Source organism: Lampetra fluviatilis, chromosome 34 (assembly GCF_964198595.1).
Source record: "Lampetra fluviatilis chromosome 34, kcLamFluv1.1, whole genome shotgun sequence".
Classification (NCBI taxonomy): Eukaryota; Metazoa; Chordata; class Hyperoartia; order Petromyzontiformes; family Petromyzontidae; genus Lampetra; species Lampetra fluviatilis.
The window spans coordinates 6284862-6312775 of NC_136308.1; the positions used below are offsets into that span (position 1 = coordinate 6284862).

A 27914-nucleotide genomic window follows, 5' to 3' on the forward strand; every position below is an offset into this window, starting at 1 on the left:
ACGCTGGCTGTAAACACCAGCGAAACGTCACAGTACTCAAATTCCAAATGTCGTGGGTTTACTCTGGAAGTAGTAACTGATTGGCACGTATTCTTTACGGGACAAACCTTACTAATTGGCTGTGTCGGGTGGTGGCAGCTTCACAACACATTGATATTAACGCGATCTAACCCTAAAAAGAAAATAAACTTTATTATGGATCTTCACGATTTACAGTCGCGACTCGATTCAAGAACGCATTTTGTTGTGTCGCGTGAACATTGCGGCGCCTCTCGTGGCTGTCGAGGAGGCTAGGAGGCATGCAATTACATTTGAATGGAAATATAATTCTGACAGGCGAGTCAATGCCAAATATTGAGCGCAACATAGGATTTTAATGGATGCATTGCTACATACCCAGGGTGAGCCCCATCCAAGAACTGCCGTGATCAGCGATCACTTGAGGTCAACTGAGATTCGCATCGATTGGAACGGACGCAAGCTTGTTAAATCCCAGTATCAAGGTCCGTTATCACAACCCTTCACCCCTTTGACGTGCGGCACACGTTTCTTGCCGATAGCGCATCAACAATAACTGTGCCTCACCGCCTGTAAAAGGCAGCGGACAAACCCTCGTCATATCTTACCCCCTACAATGTTTTAGCTCGTATCTACAGCTCAGCTGCAACGAGGCTATCACCATCAGCCACCGTGGTTTATACACGGCTGGATAAAGGCTTCCGCGTGATGTGGCCATCCCTCATAATCCTGCAATGCCACAACCCCCCACGAACATTAAACAAGGTAATCGCTCACCTCCGCAATGATCGTGCTTTTGAGCACATCCTCGTCTGTGGCTGTCATTCCATCACCAGTCTCGTCAATTGACTCGCACCCCTTCTGGCGATGTGTCCATCCCCAAGTCCACATTTCTCAAGTCAATGCGAGCAAGTATTATTTTTGTTTGTTACCTGATAAATGTGCTCCCGTTTCTGTCGAAGTGTCTATGTAAGCACGCTTGACCCCACGCTTCCTTGCACATTTTAAAAGTTAGTTTTTGAAATTGATTGCTTCCGATCCATATATATCCACAAAATAAAAAATTGAGTGGTCGTGGCAGATATAAGTAAAATAAATAAGCAGACGGTCTCCGTCATACATCTCTATAAATTTCAGTTATATGGAGACAGACGTGTGCATATACCCGTGTCCCATATGGCAGAACACACCGATTGAAATCTTCGTTTAAACATTGTTGTTGCGTTTGATGACATATATCCATATTATCGTTTAAAACAAGGTTAATGTTTCTCTACTTTGCTCTTACGTGAAAAAAAACATTCCAAGCAGCCCACAAAACCACATCTTGTTTTGCAATTTTAACAAACCTTCCCATTAGCCCCGAATGCAATTGATGAATGATGAAAACGCATACCTTTACACACTGCAACACGTAGAAACGTGATGGTACTAGCAAATACACAGACCTCACCCATTTGGGGGCGGCGCAGACGTCAAAAACAGGTGCCTATTTGAAGATCCTACGCTGTGCTCCATCCTGGCGGTAGTGGGCGATCAGAAACGAGACCAGGGCCATGTGGACCATGTCTGATGTACGATTGGCAATGATTACAAGACGACCCGCAACTGCAGCTGTGCAGACGAACTTCACACAATGGAATACATCGTGAACAGTCGCCCATTGTCCTCGCTTATCAGTGGTGAAGATGAAAGTTAAATCCGCATCTGATGATGTGCTTGACGGGGTATCTAAATTGATCTACCCTTTTGTAAATGTTGCTATTTCCATACGACAGATCCATTTGGGTTGAATTTGCTGTAAATGGAGATGTGAAAGAAATGATTAATAGCAGGCGTAATGTTGCAATAATAGAATTTAAGTGCAATTTTATTCAAACCACTCAGAACAATGCAGAATGGATCATTTCCCCAGTTGTGTGCAATTCTTCAGACCTGGCTTACCTCTATGAAAATAAATCACGACTACAAGTGTCTCTGCAGTAGCATTTGAGGTTGAGAGCCACTTTCTTTTCACAGATGCTGATAAATAAACATGACTCCTGCTACAACGCTCGTTGGCAACACCACACCCTCGCACAACCACTCAAGACAGTCTTTGCTTTTCACATCTATGAATTAGCTATGTGCATTGCGCCATATCCCCTAATGCACGGATCAATTGACACCCAGGATGAGAGTGAAAATTGGCCACCATGGATGAAAGCAGAAGCGGAAAATGTTTCGAGATAGTGGCTTTATGAACGAGAATTTTCACAATATTAAGCCCTCAAAATAAAAAGACATAAAATGTAAATTAACGGAATATATTTCCAGGTCACTCTTGCAAATTAGACTCAGCTGGTATCTTGAGTTCTCACCTGAAATCAAATAAAAATCTGCATTTAAACGCTCTCATAATTGCCGTAAACGTCGCGCTGTGCGCACGCAAGGCTCTTGCGAAAACTCCACCCGCCCCCACCGTGAAGATTCAGACTCAAAAGACTGCTTTCTCTTTACTGTTAATAGATGTGTTTTAATGGCTCCAAGGCATTCCTCATTATGCCGAGGCTACCAAAGGCAGGACCTGCCCATGCATGCGTCCGCACGTTCTTGCGTGTGCGCGCGTGTGTGTGTGCGTGTGTGCGGACGAGAATGGGGAGACGGGGTGCTGGGCCTCATCAGCCCTTAATGACGGCAATGGGTCGCAGCTTGATGGCCTTCTTGCTGATGCCAGCCGAGTGGCACGTGTCCACCACATCCGTCACGTTCTTGTACGACTCTGGCGCCTGTCAGGTGAGAGGAGTGACTGATTATACAGGATTCTCTTACAGACAATTTTGCTCACAAATGCCCCAGGATGTGTGCAATAGGAGTGCAGCAGATGCATCGATTAAGCAACTACAAATGAGACTCAATTATTAATATTTACATCATTTATATGCTGTTACATTTAGGTTGATTGAGTGAACAACATCTCACCAATGAGACAGCAACGGTAAGACAACACTTAACAAGACGGGACAGAATTGACTGTTCAACTGAAATGCTCTGGGGGGAGAATCTTAACACGCCAACTGAAATTCATGATGGTGTAAAATAAAGAATTGCCGCACTACTGTGAGACGATGCTATACGAGCATAAAAATGGGAGAGAGGGTTATCATGCAAACATTATTTGCAATATAAATAAGTGGCGCAATAGGCCCTTTGCCAAAAAGCGCAGGTTAAAATGAAAGGATGGAAACATCTATTCAAAATTAACCGCGTGAATCGCACGATAGGTAACGTGGTTATATTGCAATTTTGGCGACCGAATAAAAAAACAGATTGAACGACGTAAACACATAGCACATTCAATTAGATATTCCGGGGCGTGATTGGGCAGGGGGAGAGAGGTGCAGAAATTAGGTGGGAAGGAAGGGCGTGGTGGTGGTGATGAGCAGACGGGCGGGGGATGAGAGCTGCTGGGACAGGAACATAAAACACTCGCGCACGCTTCCTAAGAATAGCTTTTCCCGTCTCGTACACAGGGGCATGCTGGAGTCACTGCTTTTGTGCAATATTCAGCACAAGTCGGGGTGGGGGGGGGATGGGAAAATTGCTCCAGATGCAAAAGTGTGTTGATTAGTTACAGCGTGGTTATACACAGGCACGCTTAGTGAAGGTGAGATAGAGGGTAACCAATGCAAGATAATTTACGATGTACAACTTACGTGCTAATTATTAAACGGCTAACACTTTTTGTATGTACATTTATAACAAAGGGGAGGGGGGGATAGCGGTGGCGCAGCGGTTCATGCAAAATTTTGTTAAAGTGGGAGCCCAGGTTTAATTCTCCACCACAGCTACCATCGGTGGCGAGTGCCATCTGAACTGCTCATATCATCCACTCCTTCCCCTTCACTCACTCGAAACGACCGGCATGGTGAAGTAGTGAAACAAGCTCTACAATGTGGGAAGGCTTTCATTCAACAGCAGATTGACATAGGGACGTATATTTCTACACATTTTTTTCTCATAACAGGATTGCAAAATGCACAGTAAATATACACGCGCAGGCATGTACACATACACACATGATGGGCGACGATTGCAATTTCCCCTGCTGTTGAGGTGTTCAGACACTCAACAATTTTAGTGGAACAAGCAGAACATGTTAATTAAGCGTATGCATCATCAGTGCAATTCATCATACCAGAAACAATCCCATGCTTCACCGGTTTAGAAACAAGAACCTTCATTTCCCAGCCCTCCTAACTTGTTTGAATTGAATCTTGACAACAGAGTGCAGTTGAAATATGCAGAGTGCTTGGTTTCTATTTCCAGCTAAAGCTGCGTCCACACGGGCAGCTGACCACAGTAGTTAATTTCCCATGTCGAGGTGAGAAAATTGAAAGGAGTGATATTCTTGTTCTCATTGTAATAGACCAATTCCAAGTGATATATACACCTTAAAATCTGGTACACAGTACATGAGATAGATTCAGTGTGTGCAAGATATGGAGAAGGGGTAGAGGTGTTGCAGTGGTTAGATCATTGCGCTATAAACCCAGAGACCCGAGTTTGATTTCCAGCCGCAGCTAATATCGGTCTCGAATGAGATCTGAATCGGTCCTGGGCTCCCTCTTCACCAAACCGCGCTGACCGGCCACGTGATTTATTTTTCGAAGGCCTCCATCAGTGACACAGCACAGGGATGATTTTATCGAGCGGTGAATTCAGAAAGGGCTGCAAATCATTCTTCTTATTTGTGTGCATTTCATTGCACGGCAACAATTTATTGCTGTCACCAACCGCTACTTATTAAGAAATTAATGTATCCACTCGTTATGAGAGGTTCAGAATATATAATGGTCAATGCAGGGAACCCTGGAAACCCAGAACTGTTTCAGATATTACTCACCGCTGATGTTCGCCATGGCTGGCAATTAAACTTGGGTAACTTGGTTCAACGCTCTAACCACTGCATTAATCATCCCAATCACCCTTTACTGGAACAACTAGGAAGTAAGACTATATAAACCCCGGGGCACCCGGCATACAATATATTTTTTAGACTTTACCAGGTAAGGCCCACTGAGCTATATAGCTCTTTTTCAGAAGCGACCTGGTCACAAATGATAGCTCAACGAAGTGGCTTACGATGTGGAAATTGAAAGCAGCCAAATATTCTAAATGCATGTTTCTGAATGTGGAGGGAGAAACTGGAGGAGCAGGAGAAAAACCACACTCGACCACGGGGAGAAAATACAAACTCAAAATATACAGGCGTCAGGGTCGGGATCGAATCCACGATCTCCTACATACCAGGCGAGGTAGTTAACATCCCGACACCATGGCGCCCCTACACACGGGTCAACTTATCTTGTGGAAACACAGGACCCTAACCCAATTTTTAAGAAACAATTATTTGGTAGACTGCCTCATAACACTCACAAACGCTGCTGCCAGCGTTGATAACATTGCTTTACCGCAAGCCTGGGGGAACACGAGCAATCTCTGGGCTTGCCTACGGGTACGCTAGCTGACACATTACCATCAGCAGAGGCGGCAATCCTGGCGTGACTCGATACACGTGGGGGGGCGGCGGGGCGGTGGTCGGGGGGGAATACAGCCATGTGCCTCATATGCAGGAGAGATAACAATCGCGGAATCCTCATGGTGTCTGCCACACGACATTAAGTCGGATCAATCGAATGTCGCAAAAGAAGCCCCAAAGTCATTTAACCGGTGTCTATTATCTGCCGTGTCCCCAAAGCACGCTCTCATGCAGAGCTGCCAATCTCTATCTCGCTGTAATGAACTGCAACGGCGTCAAATTCAAAATGAGGGTATTTTTAATTCGTCACCCCCACGAGTCCCTGCTTCTTTGGTCAGCATGCATAATAGCAATGGCTAAACGATGAGCATTAATATTTAAAATCTCTGCAGACCAAAAAAAAAAGAATGCATTTCCAATGTGAATTAATTTGATGCTTTAATGCTGTGCAAAAAACTATATATTCTAGAGAGCAGGCATTTGCGTTTCATTAAATGCTCTCAAACAGAAATGACATTTGGTTAAATAATCCGCCAGTGGCTGTACTTGGCTTTAAACAGTCAAAGGTTTTCACGAGTTCACTAAGTAAACGTGGTTTCATCTCTCAGCACTTCAAAGGGACACTGCACATTATCCTGAAATGAATGTATAGTATGGTGATATCTAAGGGAAATGTGGCTCTATGCCTTGGATGCAATAACCTCAATGTAATTGGAATAGGAGTTTTAATTGTTGACAATGTCAAGTGCAAATTAACAGAGCTATGGAGACATCATCCAGGGGATTTGTGGTCGGTTCCGTAAATGAATGGGAATTACAACGTTCAGGCAAGACAAGATTATTGATGAGACAAAAACGTGGTAGTCCAATTTACAAGCGAAACAACACCGAGGAATGAGGACACGTTAATCAGTGTTCCCTTGGATAGGCAGGCACGATGCTCAAACATAATTGGCTTGCATAGTGTATTATAATATTAACTCTATATGCAGTGTGTGGATATCTACAAACTAAGGATCAAGAAAAAAAATATGAATAATATATTTTTTTATAGCGGTGTAACGATGTATCAAGTCATCGATTAAAATCCATTCTCACACTCAAAACACGTGCACAGAATCATATATGTGAGATTAGCCTATTTGATAGTTATAAATGTTGCACGTAATTAGTTAATGTGAAAAATAATTGTATTATTGCAGAATTTCATCAAATCCCCATGGTGGGGAGAGGGGGGTGGGAATTCGGTGTAAGCCAAATGTACTCGGTGCAATGCACTCAATTGAACTCACGGCATAGACACATGTCAAAGCAAGGAATACATTTTCCAAAGTTCACGCGAATTTTTTTTTCCTTTCAAACTTTAACGCTATGCAAATGGCGAAGAAGATAAAACCATAATAAAGCAAAGGGCAGCAGCAATGAATCTCAGACAGAGGCGGTGAGCGCCTCGCAGGCACTCACCGAAGGTGACACTTGAGTAGGGCTGGCTATGGATCATTTCCCACACAACCTGGGGCGGCTTCATCAGAGCACTGAGCACAACAACCCGTCCTCATGAACACTCGAGCCACAGCCATCGTATCCCATTGATGAGGGCAGACAGGAAAGTGCTAATGACCACATTAAATATCAAAGCAGCGCGCGGTGGGGGCCTGGGAGAAGGTGGCGGTCGTGCGAGTGTGGGCCCCGTGCCGCGCCTGTCGCTCACAATTTACGGCACAAGTACACTGCAGACATGAGCTACGATGTCTGGGTTTACGGCAGCCCGTTCACGATAATAACCGGGGTTAAATGAAGGCTGCAAAATTGCGGTTTTAAATCAGTTATGCGACGTTCCTAAATAAAGGAAAAAACGCAACAAAATGTCCGAGGACGGCACTCACGTTCCAGCCTTGGATTTCACTTGGCTAAACAAGGTTTTCGAGACGTGGTTATTCGTGCACGGAACATTTTTGCGAGCAAACATCACGACTTATAACGAGTTAGTACTAGCGTGCATGAGCTAGCTTGTTGATGTACTCCCCTGTGTGGAGAATGTAATCACTGACATGCACACACCTGCATCGTTCCAGTCTATTTCAGATGAATGAGAAAAGGGCAGAATTCACGGGATGATAACATTTCACGTGGCGGTGGAAGAGAAAAAACTTAACATTTTATGACTCATGACACTTAGACAAACTTAGTAATCATTCGAAAGATGTTATCAACCACGCAAAAAAGACTTAATTACACTTTTTTGGACCATCTCATCTGACAGGCACTATTTTACTTTACTTTACCGAGTGTTAACATCCCCAGTTATTTTTTAACAGTACTCTCTTCATTGTTCAGCCAGCATTGGTATAAACATGGGCATTTTCGTTCCTTTGTTCTATCATGTGTATCAGACCTCCCCTCCCCCTCTCTGTCCATTGTGTTGGCGTGTGCAGCAACCGCGTCCAAGCCGTCGTCCATTTTTTTTGCCCCCCCCCTCCCGCCCCCCTCCCTCCCGATACGTTCCATTCATTGGCTACCACATTCTGATGAGCTCCCCCCCCTCTCCTCCCCCCTCCAACTTGCTTATAAGGGATTACATCTTGAATCATTGCCTCACTTGATGCAGCTAATCTGGCTGTGACGGTCCCACCTGATGACGGAGACTTGTGTTGCCTCCGAAACGTCGTGATTTTTGTTTTATTTTATTTTCATTAATTTTGATGTTTTACCTACGTGACTTTACCGAAAAAACCTAAGAATATGATTCCTTGCAGTCACGAAAGCTTCAAATCTAGAATTAGGGAGAAGTAAAGTTTACAAAGAGAATGCTTATCGCCGCAGTGCAGTGTCGTCAAACTGCTAGCTTCCGAGGCTCAATGCATCTTTTGACGTCAAACGGCTTTAATTAAATTCTTAACATTGGGTTGGCTTCAGTTAAGGTGCACTTTGCTATTTGTATGTATGTATGTTGAACTTCTTTTGTATCGTACATAGGCAACCATACTAATCGGAGGTGCCGAGGCCCTGTTTGTGTCAGGAGAGTATTGCCGAGCAGAAAGTGCAAAATTCAACCTCAACACGGGCACACCATGGCCTAGTTTTAGCAAAAATGAGCGAGAGCAGGTTCCCTTAATGCCCACGTAAGAGCGAGCTTAACGTTCCCTTTGATATGCCGCGCCAATCACATCACTGTGGGGTCCCGGATTGCGTTTTGAACCAGAACCGTCTTGAACGCGAGCGATAACTGCTCTTGCGCAGAGCTTACTCCGGGTGCCCTGCAGCCCGCGTGATAGAGGCCAACAGCCAGAGAGACAATCGCGCACGCTTTAACATTATCGTCGCTTCGGGAGAGTGCTGCAATTCATCACCCACTGGGAGGAACTGTTTAAAAAAATCACTCCATTCGCAACAGATGGCTCTGAATTAACTTCTCATTAGTGCTGTATCTCTAAAGGCATGTGGCAGCAAATAATAGATAATGGATGGGTTAATAACGAAAAAAAGCACGAGTCTCAAGCACACGCGTGCGGAACGGCTGGCATTTATTATGCCCGCATTCCGGGGAGATGGGTGTAGTTTTTGTGTCGTTTTTAAGTGGGTGATCAAATGGGGAAATGGACGATCTGCGACGGCCACTGACAACTGCCCAATTCAAGCAATGCTCGCTTCTGATATAATGAGGGGGAGGGCGTTTGAGGGCTACGGATGGGAGCGGAGGGGCTGGGTGTGCACGAGTGAGGTGGGTGCAGCAGGGGAGGGGCAGTGGAAAATGCAACCACGAGGACGTACCTCCTCCATGACAAGCTTGGGCGAGGCGACCCGGATCGCGATGCCCAGGTCAGCGAGTTTGTTGAGCACGTCCTGGTAGTCCAAGTTGCGGCGAGACTTGGCGCGAGACAGGGCCCTCCCCTGTCGAGCATGCAAAAAAAAACCCGTGCAAATTAAACACAGATTATCGCAGTGTGTGTGATCTTAATTATAAGAAACTTAATTTCTACCCCTGTGACTCCTGTCTGTCAGTCGCACATCACTTAGTTGAGTCATTTATATAGTACAGAGTTGATCAAGGGCTCATTTTGACCAGAAGAAACCGAGGAATTATGGTGACCTTGGTCAAAAAAACCACGGTCAAAGATTTTCACCATGCTACTGTTACAGGGATATTGACATTCCTTAATGCTTTTCATATTCCCCAGATTTCTCCGAGCTGAGAATTGGATATAATTTGTAAAATAATAATCTGGGCGACACATGTGTGTCTACAGCGGTCACTTGAGAATTTGGGATGGGCGTAATCCAGGCAGACATTATTTAATTTAAACTCAGGTCACTCGTGCAATTCATTTCTATTAAGGATTGTGATTTACAAAATTATTCATTCCCTTCACCGGATGGGCTGGTTGCAGCCTATATGTATAATTACCTCTGAGTCAGCACGCTTGCCACTAAGGCATGCATGGGTAGTGATTTCATCGGGGTGTTCCAACTTTGAATATACTAATATTACCTCATTTGAAACACAGTGGCCGTGTGGTACCGTATGAAAGTGCAATGGCATTATATCCTCCTTTGAAAAGCACCTGTAATTTTAAAAAAAACTGTACAAATCTATTTGTAGGTATGGTAACCCAAATATTTTTCACAAAAGAGAACATGTGCATTATATACGAACTGCAGATATAGCAAATGTCAGCGTCGTAAAATACGAAAAAAATTCACACCTGCAACCTTGATGAAATATTGCACAGTTGTACGTACTATGATAACATTCTAAATTGGAAGCCAATGGGTCAAACGGCTTCCCAGTTATGGGTCATTGAAGATTTGACCTTTTTTGGGTGTCCGAGGTGTCAAGTTCAACCTTACAAGCCATAACTCCCATATTTTTTAATCTCCAAAGAAATACTGGTTAATTAAATTAATATTTAAACTAACAGAATTGCGATTACTTGTATACTTCAGGCCTACATCATTTCAGAAAATAATTAACTGCTGCATAAAACAGTAATAAAAATAAACATTTGCAATTTTTTTTTAAATGAATTTCTGCATGAACATATGTTCATGTAAGAATTCCTCATTTATTTATTTGCCGCAACATAACACGCCGCGCAATACATTTCTTCTGAAACTTGATTTAGGCGATGTAATTAAGGCACGGCAAGATAATTTCAATACCGTGCTGAGGAAAGAAAAAAAAAATTAACAATGGTTGAAGAAAATGAATCAATCAATTACCCGCGCAGGTTCTTGGCGCATAAATCAGGCGCGAGCAGATTTCCCCCAAGCACCGCACGGCAGCACGGCATCACAACGACAGCGCCATTAGAACACCGCGGGAAAAATTAATGGATTCATTCATTTTGGTAATAGTCGGCGCACAGAACAAAGCACGGCCTTGGATGGGGCTCACCGCTCCGTGGCACGTGGTGCCGAAAGTCTGCCTCATGCCCTCCTCCGTGCCCGTCAACACGTAGCTGCAGGTGCCCATGGTGCCACCGATCAGCACCGGCTGCCCGATCAGCTGTGCGGAGGGTGGCGGAGATAAGACGGGATAGAATTCAACGTGAAGCAGTCAGGTTGATCGATGACCCAGCTCTCACCGATTCACTCCAGTCATTTATTCATCGGATTTCATTAGACTCATCACTCTTTTATGGCTACTGCCATTGATAACACTGGTCAACACACTTTTTCTGGCATAAGGTATTCCAACGGTTTTAAGGTAATTTTGGGGTGCTGATTCCAAATCTGGCATCAGTTTTTGTCTATCACATCAGGTTTTTGAGATATCAAATATTGCATTTTCAATAAAAACTGCAGAAGAAAAATATTAAATAAATGTGGATATCTACATAATATGATATTATAAACACACTATCCTAAAAATACAGCACCATATTTTAACACTAAAGCAGTCACTGACTCGCAACAACTTGCAATCATAAGTGACAGAGTTAATTTTGGGTAAAACCAATGAAAATGGGGTATGCCGATAGCATAAAATGAGATGTGATGGAGCAAATCTGAGATCAGATTTGGAATCAGCACCCTGAAATTAGTCTAAAACAGCTGCAAAAGTCCAGGCCAGAAAAACATGTTTTTTTTTGTTGACCAGTGTAATGTTCCCACGAACTTCATTCCTAGATTCCTTCACCGATGTTCAAGACTCGGGACTACCAGGCTGACTGTTTTGTCTCATCCGTACTGTGTTCAACAGCCACACTGCTGCTCACAACACCTCTCTCTTTATGCATCTTTCCTTGTACTGCTCGACTTTGAAATTTCCTTATATCATGTCTTTTCTCAAGTTCTTATAATCTTGGTCAATTCTAGAAAGGTATTAACTCTTTTCTATTATACCTTCAAGAGTACTCTTGCTAATAATGTCATGAGATCTTTAATGTCCGCTATAAAACAGAAGGTGCACATTTCTAGGGTTATAACACTCAGTATTAACCAGGGCGGCCGCTGGCTTCGAGCCTCTGCAACGAGCGGTGAACGTGCTACAGCTATGCCATGTCACCGCCCTAATAATAACATTCAAGATCATCACGGGCCAGTGAAATTGGTGCCACCATACCTTGCCACCACTTCGTTCGTTCTGCCACATCGTTCAGCAGTTGCATGGTTGAAACCTAACCTGCGAGGTTCTACTCTTACAGGAGCCTACCGTGTAGACGCTATAGTGCTTTTCAGCAGAATCCAAGTAGCTCTTACAAAAAAGATAGATTTTTTTAACAGCCAGGGGCTGAACACTCAATCACGTTTTGTCATTTTTTTTCAAAGCCGATGTGCTGCGCTTTGAAAATAAATAAATGTAAAGCTCTTTGACCTCAAACGAGGGGTAAGCAACAAACAGGGTTCCATTTCTTCGTCCACATTCAGGCAAACTGACGTGCTGTGTCAGTCATGGATCAGACGTACAAATTGCAGTCACGGTTTAAGGCAGTGCCTTGTCGGAAAGGTCAAAAAGTCTGAGATACTGCTCAGGCAGAAAAGCAGTCTCCTCCACCTTGATAACACACGTTCAACACCCAACCAGGGGCAATTCCTTCCAGAATAAAACAAAAATATCACCACCTGATCAAGATTAATGGTGGTACTGAATAGCAGATGTCCTATAGATAAACTTGTACCTGCTATAGAATGAGATGTTTTTAAGCAGTGCAACATTTTTATTTTTTTGGCAAAACACCCCAATGCAGGACGATCCTTGAAATTGGTCATTTGGTTCTTGAGGCTCAGTGTGGCTATTCCCCAGCGATAAATACATGGTACTATTATTATAGAATTCAAGAGGAATTGGCCACAGTGCAGACACCTCTCTGAAAATAGTCTGAAGACTCATCTAGGCTTTTCTGGACAAATAAGTGGGACTTATTATACCACAAGCTCTAGACCGCCGAAACTGATGCACACCACCCGGTCATTCTCTTGAGCATGGGGACACCAATTCTAGACTTCACAATAGTGGTATCTGGTTGATGAAATGCACTGATCTACTCCCACTCTCCGAGTGCTTTGATTGCAACAGTGGCCATCCTGCTGTAAGCTGCTACAGGGCTATATTGTCAGCAGAGAGCATTGCAAAACCAAACGTTATGATCTGCACAGTGTGGGGGAGGCGCAAAGCTCGCAGTGGATTACCAAAAGGGTTGTAAATGTAGATGCATATTGTGAACAAATAATCTACTTGCATCTTTACATCACGGCATGGTATGTGGAGGCATGGAGGGCTGTGTCTGCTCGGGTCTAAAGGCACAGGGCCCTGCCCGCGTACCTGGTAGTCGACGGGGATGAGCGGGTGGTGTGGCGGGAAAGCTCGTGTCGATCCCTTGCGATGAATGAGCAGCGTTCGAATCTTCCCGTCCACGATGTGCTCCTCCACCTTAGCGATGTTGTGCGAGACGTCGTAGATCACGTGCATGTCCAGGTCGTCGGGCGTCGTGTTGAAAACCTTTGCAAAAGCCTGGACAACAATAACATGAATGACATTGGCACCACGTCGATAGAATTCCTGTGCTGTGTCCCACGAGACAACGTACCGACACGGTTAAGAAAAGTAAACGGGCTTAGGCAGGATACACCGCGAGAAGGGATGACGGCCGATGAATGAGACTGGAGACAGCAAATGGAGAGAACGCAGAGATGGAGCCATGAGATCAGTTCACGTGCAGGAGTGAGATGGATTGATCGGAGCAGCTCTGGATTGTGAGGAATGGTAACGATCCGAGGTAGCCTTCACCCAGCAGTGGGTGGACAATGGCTAAATTGGTAACAAAAATAATTCTGCCGTAATTGCTACTCGTGCACGTTATACTGCAACCCTTTTATGTTAAGCAACCATCTACTGTGCCACTGCTATGCCAAAACTATACCTATTTTAAAATGGGTCTAACAAAATCATCAGTTCTATTGCAAAGTATAAATATTAGAATACCTAAACTTGCATTACTTCAGATTTTGTGCATTCACGTTGTTGACCGTTTGTCATACTGGATCGGTTTTTTCTTCCACCCAGGGGGTCCCTTGAAAAAGATCGTTAATCTCAACGGTTTCTCGCCGGGCTTTAAATAAAACCCATAAATGAATTCATGAGAAATGAATGAACAAAGATATTCCATGGCCAACTTTATGGTAAGATCATAAAATATTATGCTTTGGAAAATATTAAGTCCCGCCCCCTTCAGTTCGAGGCTACTGCATATGTTTTAACGAAAACTAAAAAAAAAACCCAAACCAATCACTATACAATTTAGCACATAGCTTACCAACAACCATTACCCAAATCTGTCTATAATATGGGTACAGATGGCAATGAAATATAAAAGAGTGTTTAATTTGTTTTTTAAGTGAATGCAATGTTATGCTATGCACCATTATCGTGCGTGCGTTAGGATGTTAGCACGTAGCTTTAAGCCACCGACCATTTGCGCGTTGGTACGTTTGCACGACCGCTTGTGTTGCGTGGTTTTTTTTTTCTATCTACGTGACTTTACCGAAAGAACCAAACAATATGAATTTCTGCCGTCACGAAAGTTAAGTAAAAATTTAAGCACGTGTTTATTTGTACATTTCATAACCCCATAACAAAACGGAGGCTCCCTTAATCGACTGGCTCATCAGTTTGACAAATGATGATGTGAAGGATATCCAACTTGAGATGTTTAATGTTCTCATTCGCAAGTAATAGTTGTGCTTAAAAAAAATCTCTGTAGGTTAATAAATCTCCTTTTACATTTCCAAAGCCATTTGAGTGAAGGACGTAACCATAAACCACAATGTAAACATACGCAGCAAGTCTGAAACAGTAAAATCTCCTACGCTTAAATCACCATCAAATATGTATCGCAGAAATCATGAATTATAATTATTATCTATAATTATAGATGCATGTACGAAAGTAAAGATGATTAATTATTGGATGTAGGCTTATAGGCTCATGCCAAGTACTATGTGGAAGAAAATCAAGGCACAAATTACAGGTGAGAAAGAGAGCTTCCAATTCAGCCTTCACTTCAGGGTTACTGCATTACCTGAATAATTTTAATTAAAAAACAGCTTAATGAGTGCCCATTCTGACCAAAAAGTATTGGCGATGAGCTCATACATATATTTCAAAACTCTTCCCATTTCTTATCTTTTTGACCTAAGTAAGAAATAGTTTCATAAAGGTGCAGTCCAGCAACTGCTCACTCGTGCCACTACTGGGCGGAAGCGGCCTCCAGAGAGCTCCTCTAGAGGGTATTTGTCCCACTCTTCCGCGTTGGCCATACGTCTTAGAAGAGGCGGGAGTACCGATGCTTTACCGCAACACACGCAACCCCGCCGATCAATTGTGGCATACCCATACATACGGCTGGGATGAGAGGCAAAAGGGGATTCAAGAAACTGGCGCATTACTTCAAATGCCACGGCGGGAGGTTGCAAATCCAGTGCGCGCTAACCACCACAACCAATGCATGATCCAGTAAATGAAGACAGAAAGGGGTAACGTGTAGGAGGCAAATTGGGATATCAGTAGGGGAGGGAAGGTACATAAACCATGCCATCTCACGAGCGTTTTCTCGAAATTCCACAAGCGACCGCCGAGTGACTGAAGTGGACTACCACGGAGGCACCTGACGGGTGAGGAACGTCATGGAGGAGCGGTTGACCCAGGCGTAGTTTCCGGCAGCGGCCATGGCTTTCAAGTAGTCCTGCCCCTCCTGCGACTTGATGCGAGCGCAGGCAAGCTGCCGGTCGTTCACGATGATCTTATCTCGCTTCATTGCCTTCTCCATCGCCACCAGCGCATCTGTGTGCACCAGCATAGGCTCAGTGTAGACGTTTAACAAAAGGACTTTTTTTTTATTCTCATGTGAGCAGTTTTTTTTTCTCTCTCACGTTCTTATACATGGCAAACCTCGTGGAGTTGAAATTGCCTGCCTTGTGACGATGCCGAATTCACCAGACGCCGCAGGGTTTACAAATGTGCTTTTGTTTTGAAAGAAAAAAAATGCAAATAGGACAGAATTCATTTGTCAGTGTGCACGAGTAACTATCCACTAACAATTGGGATCCTTTGGAAATGTACAAAGCAAAGAGACCACAAAGTGCCTAAGGCAAAACACAAATAATTAAAAAAAATTAACACATTAGTTTAAATGCATTCCAAGCATCTATTTTAAATAGAGTAAAACATTGTAAATGCATCTCTTGGTCACACGAGACACCGTTTAGTATAGGCCATGAGATAACAGTAATAAAAAAAAATTATATTGGTGACCTATGAGAGGAAATAGCTGAAATAAGAAAATAAATCCATTATTTGATGAGGATGATATTCAGCACCCATATAATTACGTCTTGCACCACTACCAGTTTTCTATTTGTAATGAATCTTACTCTGCAGAGAAATTAGCGCGAGATTATCTTTTACATTTTTTTTTGCGCGCACCCGATAATGCATTCATAGAAATGTGTGGAATAATTAAACTGTCAAAATCCGGCTCGTCACTCAGAAGACCAAGTGTTGACACCAGCCTGGAGCCGAAGATGTACTAATTGTGCTGGGCAAAATGCTGAGAAAAATTCAGCATTAAAATAGAAGGGAAAAATTAATGAACGCACACATCCTCATGTTATTTCTGAAATAATCAGCTTCATTTGGCACTTAAATTATGCACCACCAGGGGTTTTTTCCAACAAAACCGTGAAAAAACTGGGGGTGTTAAAATTTAAATCTGAAAAGCAATTATCCAAAATGTCACTTCAGTAGCTGAGCAATTGGAAGCACTTGAACTGTCTGTAAAAGGTGATCTCGAGATCTAGAGCTCTCACTTCTCGGTGCAGCGATCTTTAGCTCACAATTCATATCTTGGCCACACTAAAAAAAAGTAAATGTGGGACCGTTACCAAATTGCCAGCTTTTGTATGTGGCTGGTGATATTCCCTCAGCACCAGCAGCAAATTTAAGACTGCGTGCCGCTTTAAAGTTAAATTTTGCTTCTGGATATGCCATGGATAATTAAATCATCTCTTTAGAACAGTAACCATTATCGAGACACTCCCACATACATATTGAAATCAAAACATGCAACAATGCAGAGAAAATGAATTAAGGCATTAATTAGGAATGTAGATAATTTACAACTGGTTATGAAACGCAGAGGGGGCATTTAAAATTAAAAGTTCATCCCAATATATTTCAATATCTACAAAAAAAATGTCCACATTCATTATGACCATGATATTTATCAACTGCATGTCCTCTTATTCAATTAGGATGCCCCCATATTATCATGTATTTGTTTGCATTCCCATTACAGCACCTGCAAGACTATATCCAAAGTGTGACCGTGGTCTGCTGAACAGATGGCCTTACCTGTGGCCACCTGGTGGCCAAGCCCTCGACTGCCGCTATGGATCATGACGCAGATCTGCCCGGTGTGGTCGATGCCCATCTTGCGTGCGGCGTGCTGGTCAAAGATTTCATCCACCACCTGAATCTCAGCGTAGTGGTTTCCGGCACCCAGGGTGCCCAGCTGTAAGGGGGATTCAAATATTCTTAGGTTTTTTCCGGTAAAGTCACGTAGGTAAAAAATTAAAATGAATAAAAGTAAAGATAAAATTAAAATCACGACGTTTCGGAGGCAACACAAGCTTCCGTCTTCAGGTGGAACCGCCACAGCACGATTGCTGTTTCAAGTAAGAGAAATTCCAAGAAAACAGTCCTTGTATATATACTGGTTGAGGGTGGGAGGATTCAAATGCAAATTGTTATTTATTGACTAGCTTGTTTGCCCGTCCTAGGACGGAAGCTGTAACATTTACGAAGAAAATTGAGCAGAGTACAATTGTATATCTTGTGTAAATTTAATGGCAGTGAATCTTGCACGAAAGTATGTCATCAAACAATTCACTACAATTCACTGTAGCACTGTATTAATGGCAGTGAATCTGGCACAAAATTAAGTCATAAAACAATTCACTGCAGTTCACTGTAGCACTGTATTAATGGCAGTGATTCTTGCAAAAAACTATGTCATAAAATAACTCACTTCATGTCACTGTAGCATTGTATATAACTGACCTTCTATGTGTTCAAATTCACTGCTCTGATACTTAATTCTCGTCTGCTTTCGGTCGCTGGGATTGAAATTAATTGGAAATCGATACAATATCTGGAAAATCACCATTAAATTTCTATTTTACCATAATGTAGAAGCATACATTAGACTTACCTTTTGTCTCTAGTGTTGTATAAATAAATGAAGATACCAAATCCAGTTTGTTGCTGCGTATAATTATTTGTTAGATTCACTTTCAATAAAGAAACGTCAAACTTAAAGCGAATTTGCGGAAAAAAAATGTATTTCCGCTCGACCTTCTTCTGCGCGAGTGTAAAAATCCACCCGCTCATGAATATTAATGACGGGAGGGGCGGCATGTGGAGTGACGTCATGCGCGTTACACATTATAGTAGTAATTATCGTCATTCTCAGCTCATGATTAATCCACTGCTGGATGCATTCACAAGCCACTGCCACCGAACAGTGCATGTGTAAAATTGGGATTATAAAGTGTCTAAATGCAACCGCATTAAAACATTTTTAAATTGTTACATTGAATCCTGACTCTCAATTGTGTTAATTAATCGAATCAAACGGTGGGAATGATAATTAATTGTTACATGCCTCGTTAGAACATAGAACTGTACACCTCTGAGAACTCAATCAATCCGTGTTCATTTGTTACACAAAAAAATAAATTTAGCCAGTTACCAGCTAAACTACAAGGGAGATCTAGGGCACATCAGCACAGAACAGAGTTATCCACTAGTTTACGGCAGACTAGCAGTGTGAATCTCAGGCTTTGTGCGTCAAGTTTGCATGGCAGGGTTGAGTGCCTTGGAAATCAAGCAGCCTGCGTACCTGTGGAAGCCCCCTCTTCTTGGCCTTAGAGGAGACCTTGTTGGGGTCAGCCTGCAGCATCCTGCCATACTCCTCGCAGTGTTCTTTGTCCTCTGCCCAGGCATAGCCTTCGCGCAGAGACCAGTCCACCCCCATCTCCAGAGCCTCCTCCAAGTCCCTTTTGACAAACCACAAAGACCCCCCTATAGTCATATAGACTGATGGGGTCAGTGCTGTTAGCGAGCATCTATTAAAGTCAGCACGGCACTAAAATGGCGTAGTGTGGCCCACACCACAGCTGGCCAACTTGAGTCTCCCATGTGCTGATATTTACACATGGGCACCAGATACTAATTTAAGGCCAAGTCGACCCAGGGGAGGCCCAGCACCAGGGCAGATATCACTTGCTATTGATGTTAGCCATGGCCATAAATTGAACCCAGGTTACTGGGTTCATAGCACAATGAACTAATCAATCAGCCACCACTCCGTTTTTGGCACACATTATAGCAGTAACCTAGTCACTATGCCACCACTTCACTTATGACACACACACCCGCACGGACACAGTTAAAAGGCATCTACGTCAAACTAGTTTTGCTCAGAACATGAACCACAGATGCGCGAATAGTCTTGACGGTGGAGCTGTGATCTCAACAAACAAAATGTCCTTTTCCTCCTAATGCGCTAGGCGTGTCCACGATGATCTGACAGCCACTATGCTACGATGAACAGTATAAATAGGGTAAAGCTTGCCAAGATACACCATTAACAATGATGCACATAAGCACATACCCTCGGGGCCCTGCTTAGATCCCCATTTTATTTCAATTACTTTGTGGAACAGATTGCTGGAAGAAAGCCAGACATGGCATGTGGTTGTGAATTCATATATTATTTTAGAAAGCCACATAACGTCACAACATAGGCATCATTTTTTTGCCGTGGACATTTTATATAATAACAATTTTATTTTAGAAGAAAAACCAACGAGAATACCCTTACAAATATTTTTTAACACATTACGATATAAAATTAGGCAATTTAAAATATAAATAGTACACACACATCACGCTGTCTGAGATCATAGCTCATATCCACCCATGATTTACAGCAGAGGTAGGGGATATTTGCCTCACCAAGGGCTAAATAGGACTTTCAAAAACCTTTAGCATGAACACATTTCTTTTGCATTATTCAATAATGTGAATAATAATTAGGGCTCATTTTCTTTCTAAAACAGTGTTGCCAGGTCAAAAAAAGCCCCTCTATTACCCACTTAGAGTGGCTAAGATGCTTCGCAGCAGCAGATGCATATCATTTGCTGGTCATTACGAAGTGGTAAGCCATAATTTCCGTGGTGGTGAGATGTTATCTCCCTCGCCTGGTATGCAACAGGTCGTGGGTTTGGTCCCGACCCTTATGCTTGTATATTTGGAGTTTGCAAGTTCTCCCCGTGGTCGTGTGGTCCTCCGGGTTTTCCCTCCACATTTAGAAACATGCGTTTAAAATTATTTGGCTGCTATAAATTTCCACACGATAAGCCACTTCGTTGAGCTATCATTTGTTGTCAGATCGCTTCGGAAAAAGAGCTACATAGCTCAGTGGGCCTTACCTGGTAAAATAAAATCATTTCGATTTAAAGCTTTAGTGACTGCAGGGACTCATCTTCTTGGTTCTTTCGGTAAAGTCACGTAGAAGGGAAGTAATAAAATAATAAAAACAAAGCAGCCGTCCTCAGGTGAGGACGGCTCAGGTGAGGACGGCTGCTTGCGTTGTGGCCGAAACGTTTTGTTTTTATTATTTTATTACTTCCCTTCTACGTGACTTTACCGAAAGAACCAAGAAGAAAATAAAAACAGTGAAATAAAGTCATGGACCATAGGCTCTCCACCCCTGCATCACAGAGAGAACTCTGTGAGCGGCTGCACTCACTTGGCACCCATGGGGATGACTCCCTTGGAACCGACCCCCACGGGGATGTGGTCGAACAGCGCCTGCGCCAGCTGCTCCTTCACAGGCTGCACGTCGCTCTCCTCCAGGTTGGTGCGCAACAGCCGCACGCCGCAGTTGATGTCAAAGCCCACGCCGCCTGCCGTCAGTGTCAACACCGTTGTTTATGTTGGTCACAGTCTTCGTCTATTCAACGACTACCCGTGCAATTTGAGTCAAGTCTTAAGTTTTCAGATTTAATTTGGTATTTAAATGATAAATGTGGACTAAATTTACGCCGGATGACGTTTTGCCAATGAATAGTTCACATTCGGCGAAATGTATGATTTCTGCAGTGCTTCGTGAATATGTATTGGCGGCTAGCCACTCACAAATGCGCTAGCTAAGTGCACGCAAAGGACAATGCTCCCGAAAATATTTCCACCATACCTGGCGACACCACAGAGGTGGGGTCTTCCATGTCGAAGGCAGCCATGTTACCAATGGCAAAGCCATAGCCAGAATGAACATCCGGCAAGCCAATGGATTTCTGCAATGGAACACAGGCATTGGTGTCAGAGAACAGCGCCTCCTGCTGTCAAGTCTACGGGTTGTGAAATAATGCAAGTGCCATCTCAAATGTGAGATGCAATCACTCATTGCCATTGCGACTGGTGATAATGTACAGCAGGATTCTTCAACTGACAGGCCACATGTGGTCCACGGAAAGCTCTTGGAGTGGCCAACTGACACGTGAATACAGACTAGTGAGATGAAAAAGAACGATGACAGACCTGGATAATAGATGCAGATTAGAAGATCAAACAGAAGTAAACAAGAGAGAGATCAAGAAGCAAGGGGTACAGATTTGTGATCACATGTACAGCTCATGATGCCATGTGATGCCATAACACGTGGGCTGTCAGCACACATCAATTGTATTACGTGGGCCATCGGAAAATAGAATTGAAGAACCCTGCTTATGAGTATTAAGACCTTGGGGATAATGTAAAGTAAGCACCCAGGCATCTTCACTTCAGTGGTAACCTAATGCAACGGCAATTCAATGCTGACAAGAAGCACTATGTGTTTCACAATGGAGATAGGTAAGCTGCTTAACTTACATGTATAATGCCGGGCAATGCAGCCACATTGCCGATCTGCTTCATAGCGGGCAGAAATCCACCAATACCTGTCATGCACAATGAGACACGTTACTCACAAATGAAAATGATAAGAAAATGTGAAAAACGGTGTCACTTTTAATAGTTAATTGAGAATATTTTTCAATATGCAATATCACAGTCACCACTTGCTATCAGGGGCGGTTTCTTCATTAGGGCGATTGGGCGACGCACCACCAATGTCATTCAACCACAGTCACGCTAGCCATCACTGTGCCTCTGGATATAGTCCAATCAGCGTCATGCTACGTTCTGTGGAGTACCGCCTCTTTTTGGGCGATTTCCCTCCAGCTGAGAATCGCCCCGAGTGGTCCCATAGACTTACATTCAAAGATGTTTTTTTTCGAACGGGGGCGCTGCAATGCATTCTCTATGGCTTCCGGGAGGGCTCACCCTAACGTGCTTACGTCATCATACGTGCTTACGTCATCATACGTAAGCACGTTTCATCCAACAATATTATTTGTCGCCACCTAGTGGAATCTTTAATAAAAGAAACATGAGTGGTTTGTTTTAATAGTGAGTATAGAAACAAACAAGATGTATTGTAAGAGTCACTTTATTTTTCATTAATATTAAAGAAGTGAAGTTGCCTTTACATGCTTAAGCTGTTAATTTATCCTTTGCATGGGTGGACCTTATCCTTATCAATCATCCAGACATTTGCCCCCCCTGAGAGATTTTGCAGGAGCCGCCACTGCTTGCTATACAAACAAGTGGAACCCGTCAACTGGGAATAAGTCTGAGCACCGTGCCTATCTCTATGACTCAGACAGCTCTGGATTAAAACTAATCGTGTTAACACATTTGCCATTTGTTTAAATATATTGTAACCAGCCTTTTGCCCGTCCTAGGATGGAAGCTGTAATATTTACGTAAAGAAACGTTTGCGTAGAGTTATTTATTTGAGTAACTTTCAACAAAGAAACGTCAAATTTAAAGCGAATTTGCATGAAAAAAATTATTGCTTATGATAGTAATGACGGGGGCTCTTTTGCAGTGACGTCACATAAGGATGTAGCACTGTGCTGCGTATATTTATTTTTGACCGTCACTTTCTGTAAAGAAACGTCGTCATATTTGAAGCGACTTTGCGAAAAAATATATATCTTTCCACTCGACCTTCTTCCGCGTGAGTGTAAAAATCCACCCGCTCATAATGATGGGGGGGGCGGGGTGCGGCATGTGGAGTGATGTCACGCGCGTTACACACATTTCTGGGCAATTATAGTAGTCATTAAGAAACATTGTCTCAGCACTGTGTAGTGCAGCATCTAGCTGTGTCGGTAAGAAACTTCACCTCATCTTGCTCAAGTACAGAAACAGGGACACTAAAAGCTATTTGGAGGCAAAATGCAAGATGAGGCCTCCTTTCCAAGACCACCTGCAATGAGGTCTGCAGAAAACTGCTCGACCTTGTGCCCCAATGTCTTGCTTATGATTACTTTGCAACAAGGTTCGAAAAACATGCATTCTTATGAACGTGATGCAGCGCTTGCATCGTACAGTTAATAAGTCATATTAATCGACTAACCAATGCATCATGACACGTCTCCTCCATTTGTACATCATGCACTGTACATATGCTGGTAGGAACCACCTGGTTCCACCAGCAAACAGTGGATTATTGTGTCCGTCCGTCGTGCATCCAAAAATGGGAGGGGTCAGGCTGGGTGGAGAGAGAGTGGGGAGGGGCTGGGTGGGGAGGGTGGGGCTGGGTGGGAGGGGGCTGGGTGGGGAGGGGCTGGGTGGGGAGGGTGGGGAGGGGCTGGGTGGGGAGGGTGAGGCTGGGTGGGGAGGGGCTGGGTGGGGAGGGTGGGGCTGGGAGGGGTGGGGCTGGGTAGGGTGGGGCTGGGTGGGGAGGGGCTGGTCACCCCGTGGTGCCCTTATAAAACTCAACATTTAACCTACTCACGCCAGCTTGTGCCCGCCCTCACAGTCGGGCATATTTGCGGAATACACCACGGCGCCGTTGACCCTGGCGATTGACCGAGCAACCCAACGTTCCTACCAGCTCCCTCCGCAGGAATGTGTTTTATTCTCTCATTTGTGGGAACAGACATTTATGACACGTGGCATGCACTTGGATTAATAATGTGTACCTCCTCCTCTGCAGGCATTTCTGAGCTCCTCAAACATGAGCTTCTCCAGCTGTTCGTTAACAAAGAACTTCCCTTCGACCTGCAGCCAAAAACAAAGCAGGACATGCACCAATAAAGTGCTCTCTCTTACGTAAGATTTCCAGGTACGGTAAAAATGTTTGTGAAGGCGATTGTCAATGTGGATATTTAAGTCAGTTAGATTTTTACATCTGTTTGAATCTAATATTGACATTTATATAATACTTTTAGACCGTATCACATACAGATTCAATAACTCAGTCTTAAGTAATCTTTCTCCAACAAGTACAGACAGATGCCAACACGTCACGAAATATTGTCCATGCATGGCAACCAATGTCAAAAAATTTAGAAACGCATATAAAATTCCAGATTGGGCAATAACTTACTACAAATACACAAGTTTACAAATTCTTTGGTTCTTTTCGGTTAAGTCACGTCTAAAAATAAAATAATACATTAAAATAACATATTACGACGTTTCGATTGCAACACAAGCAATCATCATCAGGTATAAAAGAAATAGCAACAAAAATCTAACTAGAAAACTATAGACAGACATACAAGCAGACAGACATCACAACGGCACACAGAGAGAGGACACACATCGGCACAAAGAGAGGGGTTGTCTCTATGACGGTCCCTTAAATATAGAGAGGGGGGGGCGAGAACGGAGAGAGGGAGGGGGCAGAGAGAATTAGCATATCAATGAGTGTACGCCAACGTACTGCTGCTGCTGCAAGTAAGATGACAATGTGGAACGCGCACGCAAAATTGAAAACTAGGAGACAGGCACACGAAAATTAAATAACCCAGCAAAATATCGAAATGTGATGTAATACAACACAGAGAGTCGGTTAACACACAATTAACGCATAGCCTGGTTGATTACGTGTTTCAAAATTTGCTAAGTTAGAATTTTAAGTGTGAAAATTCCAAAGAGAGGACACAGGCAGAGAGAACAAATAGCCAGAAAGAAAAAGGATAAGCTTAAAACTTCCCCGTAGAAGTGGTTCAATCTTAATTTAGGAGCTTTCGTGACTGCAGGAATTATTCTTTGGTTCTTTTCGGTTAAGTCACGTCTAAAAATAAAATAATAAATTAAAATAACATATTACGACGTTTCGATTGCAACACAAGCAATCATCATCAGGTATAAAAGAAATAGCAACAAAAATCTAACTAGAAAACTATAGACAGACATACAAGCAGACAGACATCACAACGGCACACAGAGAGAGGACACACATCGGCACAAAGAGAGGGGTTGTCTCTATGACGGTCCCTTAAATATAGAGAGGGGGGGCGAGAACGGAGAGAGGGAGGGGGCAGAGAGAATTAGCATATCAATGAGTGTACGCCAACGTACTGCTGGAATTTTCACACTTAAAATTCTAACTTAGCAAATTTTGAAACACGTAATCAACCAGGCTATGCGTTAATTGTGTGTTAACCGACTCTCTGTGTTGTATTACATCACATTTCGATATTTTGCTGGGTTATTTAATTTTCGTGTGCCTGTCTCCTAGTTTTCAATTTTGCGTGCGCGTTCCACATTGTCATCTTACTTGCAGCAGCAGCAGTACGTTGGCGTACACTCATTGATATGCTAATTCTCTCTGCCCCTTCCCTCTCTCCGTTCTCGCCCCCCCTCTCTATATTTAAGGGACCGTCATAGAGACAACCCCTCTCTTTGTGCCGATGTGTGACCTCTCTCTGTGTGCCGTTGTGATGTCTGTCTGCTTGTATGTCTGTCTATAGTTTTCTAGTTAGATTTTGTTGCTATTTCTTTTATACCTGATGATGATTGCTTGTGTTGCAATCGAAACGTCGTAATATGTTATTTTAATTTATTATTTTATTTTTAGACGTGACTTAACCGAAAAGAACCAAAGAATAATTCCTGCAGTCACGAAAGCTCCTAAATTAAGTTTACAAATGGCTATATACCCTACAATAAACTGTAATCATATTGTGCAAGCAACACTATCGGATAAATGTATAAAACATGAGAATCAATATACAATTGCATTAACAATCACCTAAAATGTGCAAACCCCGAATGTAGTGATTGCATGGAAATACAGTACGACAACACTGCACACTTGCAAGCCTTTGGCAGTACAGCACAGTATTGCAGGTGCAGTGATGATGTCACCCAAATAATAATGATGATGATTGCTTGTATTGCAATCGAAACGTCGTGATAAGTTTTTTATTTTATTATTTCCCTTCTACGTGACTTTACCGAAAGAACCAAAAATATGAATCCCTGCAGTCACGAAAGTTTTAAATCGAAAAATAATAAACAAGTTTACTTTGTAGGGCCAAACTATGGCTATGTCCTCGGGTGTACGACACGAGATTGAAGGTTTGTCCATAATAAAAGCAACATTAAAAGCTACGGACAAGAATGCTCGAGTGAATGAGTTTTAACACATCACTGCAGTGGCAATGATAACATCACGCACTAGGTCCGCATGAAGATTTAAACTCATGTCAGACAGACATCCAGGGACAAGCGACCCGAAAGTTGTGTTACCCACAAGGGTAAGAGAGACGCTGATTTCGTGAATTGTGTAGCAGGATATCCGCGCTTTGTTGAATTGAACATAGTATTGATCTGCAATTTGTTAATCTATAAATACTATAACTTAGTTTGGTGATATTTGAATGAGTGAATACAACAACTCAAGGTGACCGGCTGAAATAGTGAAGTTGGTGAGGCAAATATTCTCTACCTCTGCTGTAAATTATGGGTGGATATGAGCTATGATCTCAGACAGCGTGATGTGTGTGTACTATTTATATTTTAAATTGCCTAATTTTATATCGTAAAGTGTTAAACATTATTTGTAAGGGTATTCTCGTTGGTTTTTCTTCCAAAATAAATTTGTTAAAACTGTAGTGTAGTTGAATAGAACAGCCAAATTCGCATTCGAATTTGTCAACAGTTGAGTTTGTGAAGTTGAAATGGTAAACAATTTACTTTCTTAATACAGGCATCCCTCGCTTTATGCGGCAGATGCATTCCCAGAGCGCACAAAGCGAAACCGCAAGAGGCATGTCGAATAGCGCAAAGCGCACAAAGCACGCACAATGTTGTCCCTCGTCCGACCGCATAGCCGCATCAGTGACTTCAAACCGCATATAGCGAATTTTGGTGAGAAACAGGTTATCCGCATATACGCGAAATCGCGTAAAGCGTTATTTGTGAATAGAGTTGCGCTAGTTGCATAAAGTACTATACTCCTGAGCGCAACACAGGTTTGACTATACGTTACAATGCAGCATTAATTATGAACTCCGGTTACTTTTGCTTTTACCAACAGCAGACTATAATATTCATTCAAACACAGCGCTGGGCACGCTACTGCGCAGCTGAAATAACGTGACAGCTGCAAGCCAGGGACTCAAAAACACCGTGCCCGGTGGGCGGCGCGTTCGCTGCCGCCAAGGCCGCGCCTTCCCCGGCCGGGCCATCCAGGCAAGACGGAGGCTTGGGCCGGGAGCCCCGGGAGTTTGCAGCAGCAGCTGCAGCGTCAGCGCACCTGCATGTTGGGCACGAAACCCTTCTTGATGCGCCAGCTGTTCTGGTCGATCTTCTCGAGAAAGGCCATCTCGTCATTGTAGGAGCGGCTCATGGTGGCGTTCGTCGTCGAGTTTCGTCTTCTCTCTCTTCTATCTAGCGCTGGGCCACGCTGTCAGCCCTCCTTGCGTGACGTCACCGTGCGCTCAGGAGGAGGCGGGGGAGGGTCAA

General features: G+C 43.3%; 1 protein-coding gene across 1 annotated transcript; it reads right to left on the minus strand.

Moving 5' to 3' along the window:
- Nucleotides 1-167: 167 nt before the first annotated feature.
- On the minus strand, nucleotides 168-27885 carry RTCB (RNA 2',3'-cyclic phosphate and 5'-OH ligase). Its single transcript, XM_078872394.1, has 12 exons — nucleotides 27706-27885; nucleotides 24137-24215; nucleotides 21975-22042; nucleotides 21301-21400; nucleotides 20854-21010; nucleotides 18940-19096; nucleotides 17391-17550; nucleotides 15646-15821; nucleotides 13305-13493; nucleotides 10935-11045; nucleotides 9311-9430; nucleotides 168-2786 (listed from the first exon to the last, which is right to left on the minus strand). Exons 1-12 carry the CDS (start codon nucleotides 27796-27798, stop codon nucleotides 2679-2681), a joined length of 1518 nt encoding a protein of 505 aa, XP_078728520.1. The 5' UTR covers nucleotides 27799-27885; the 3' UTR covers nucleotides 168-2678.
- Nucleotides 27886-27914: the final 29 nt, after the last annotated feature.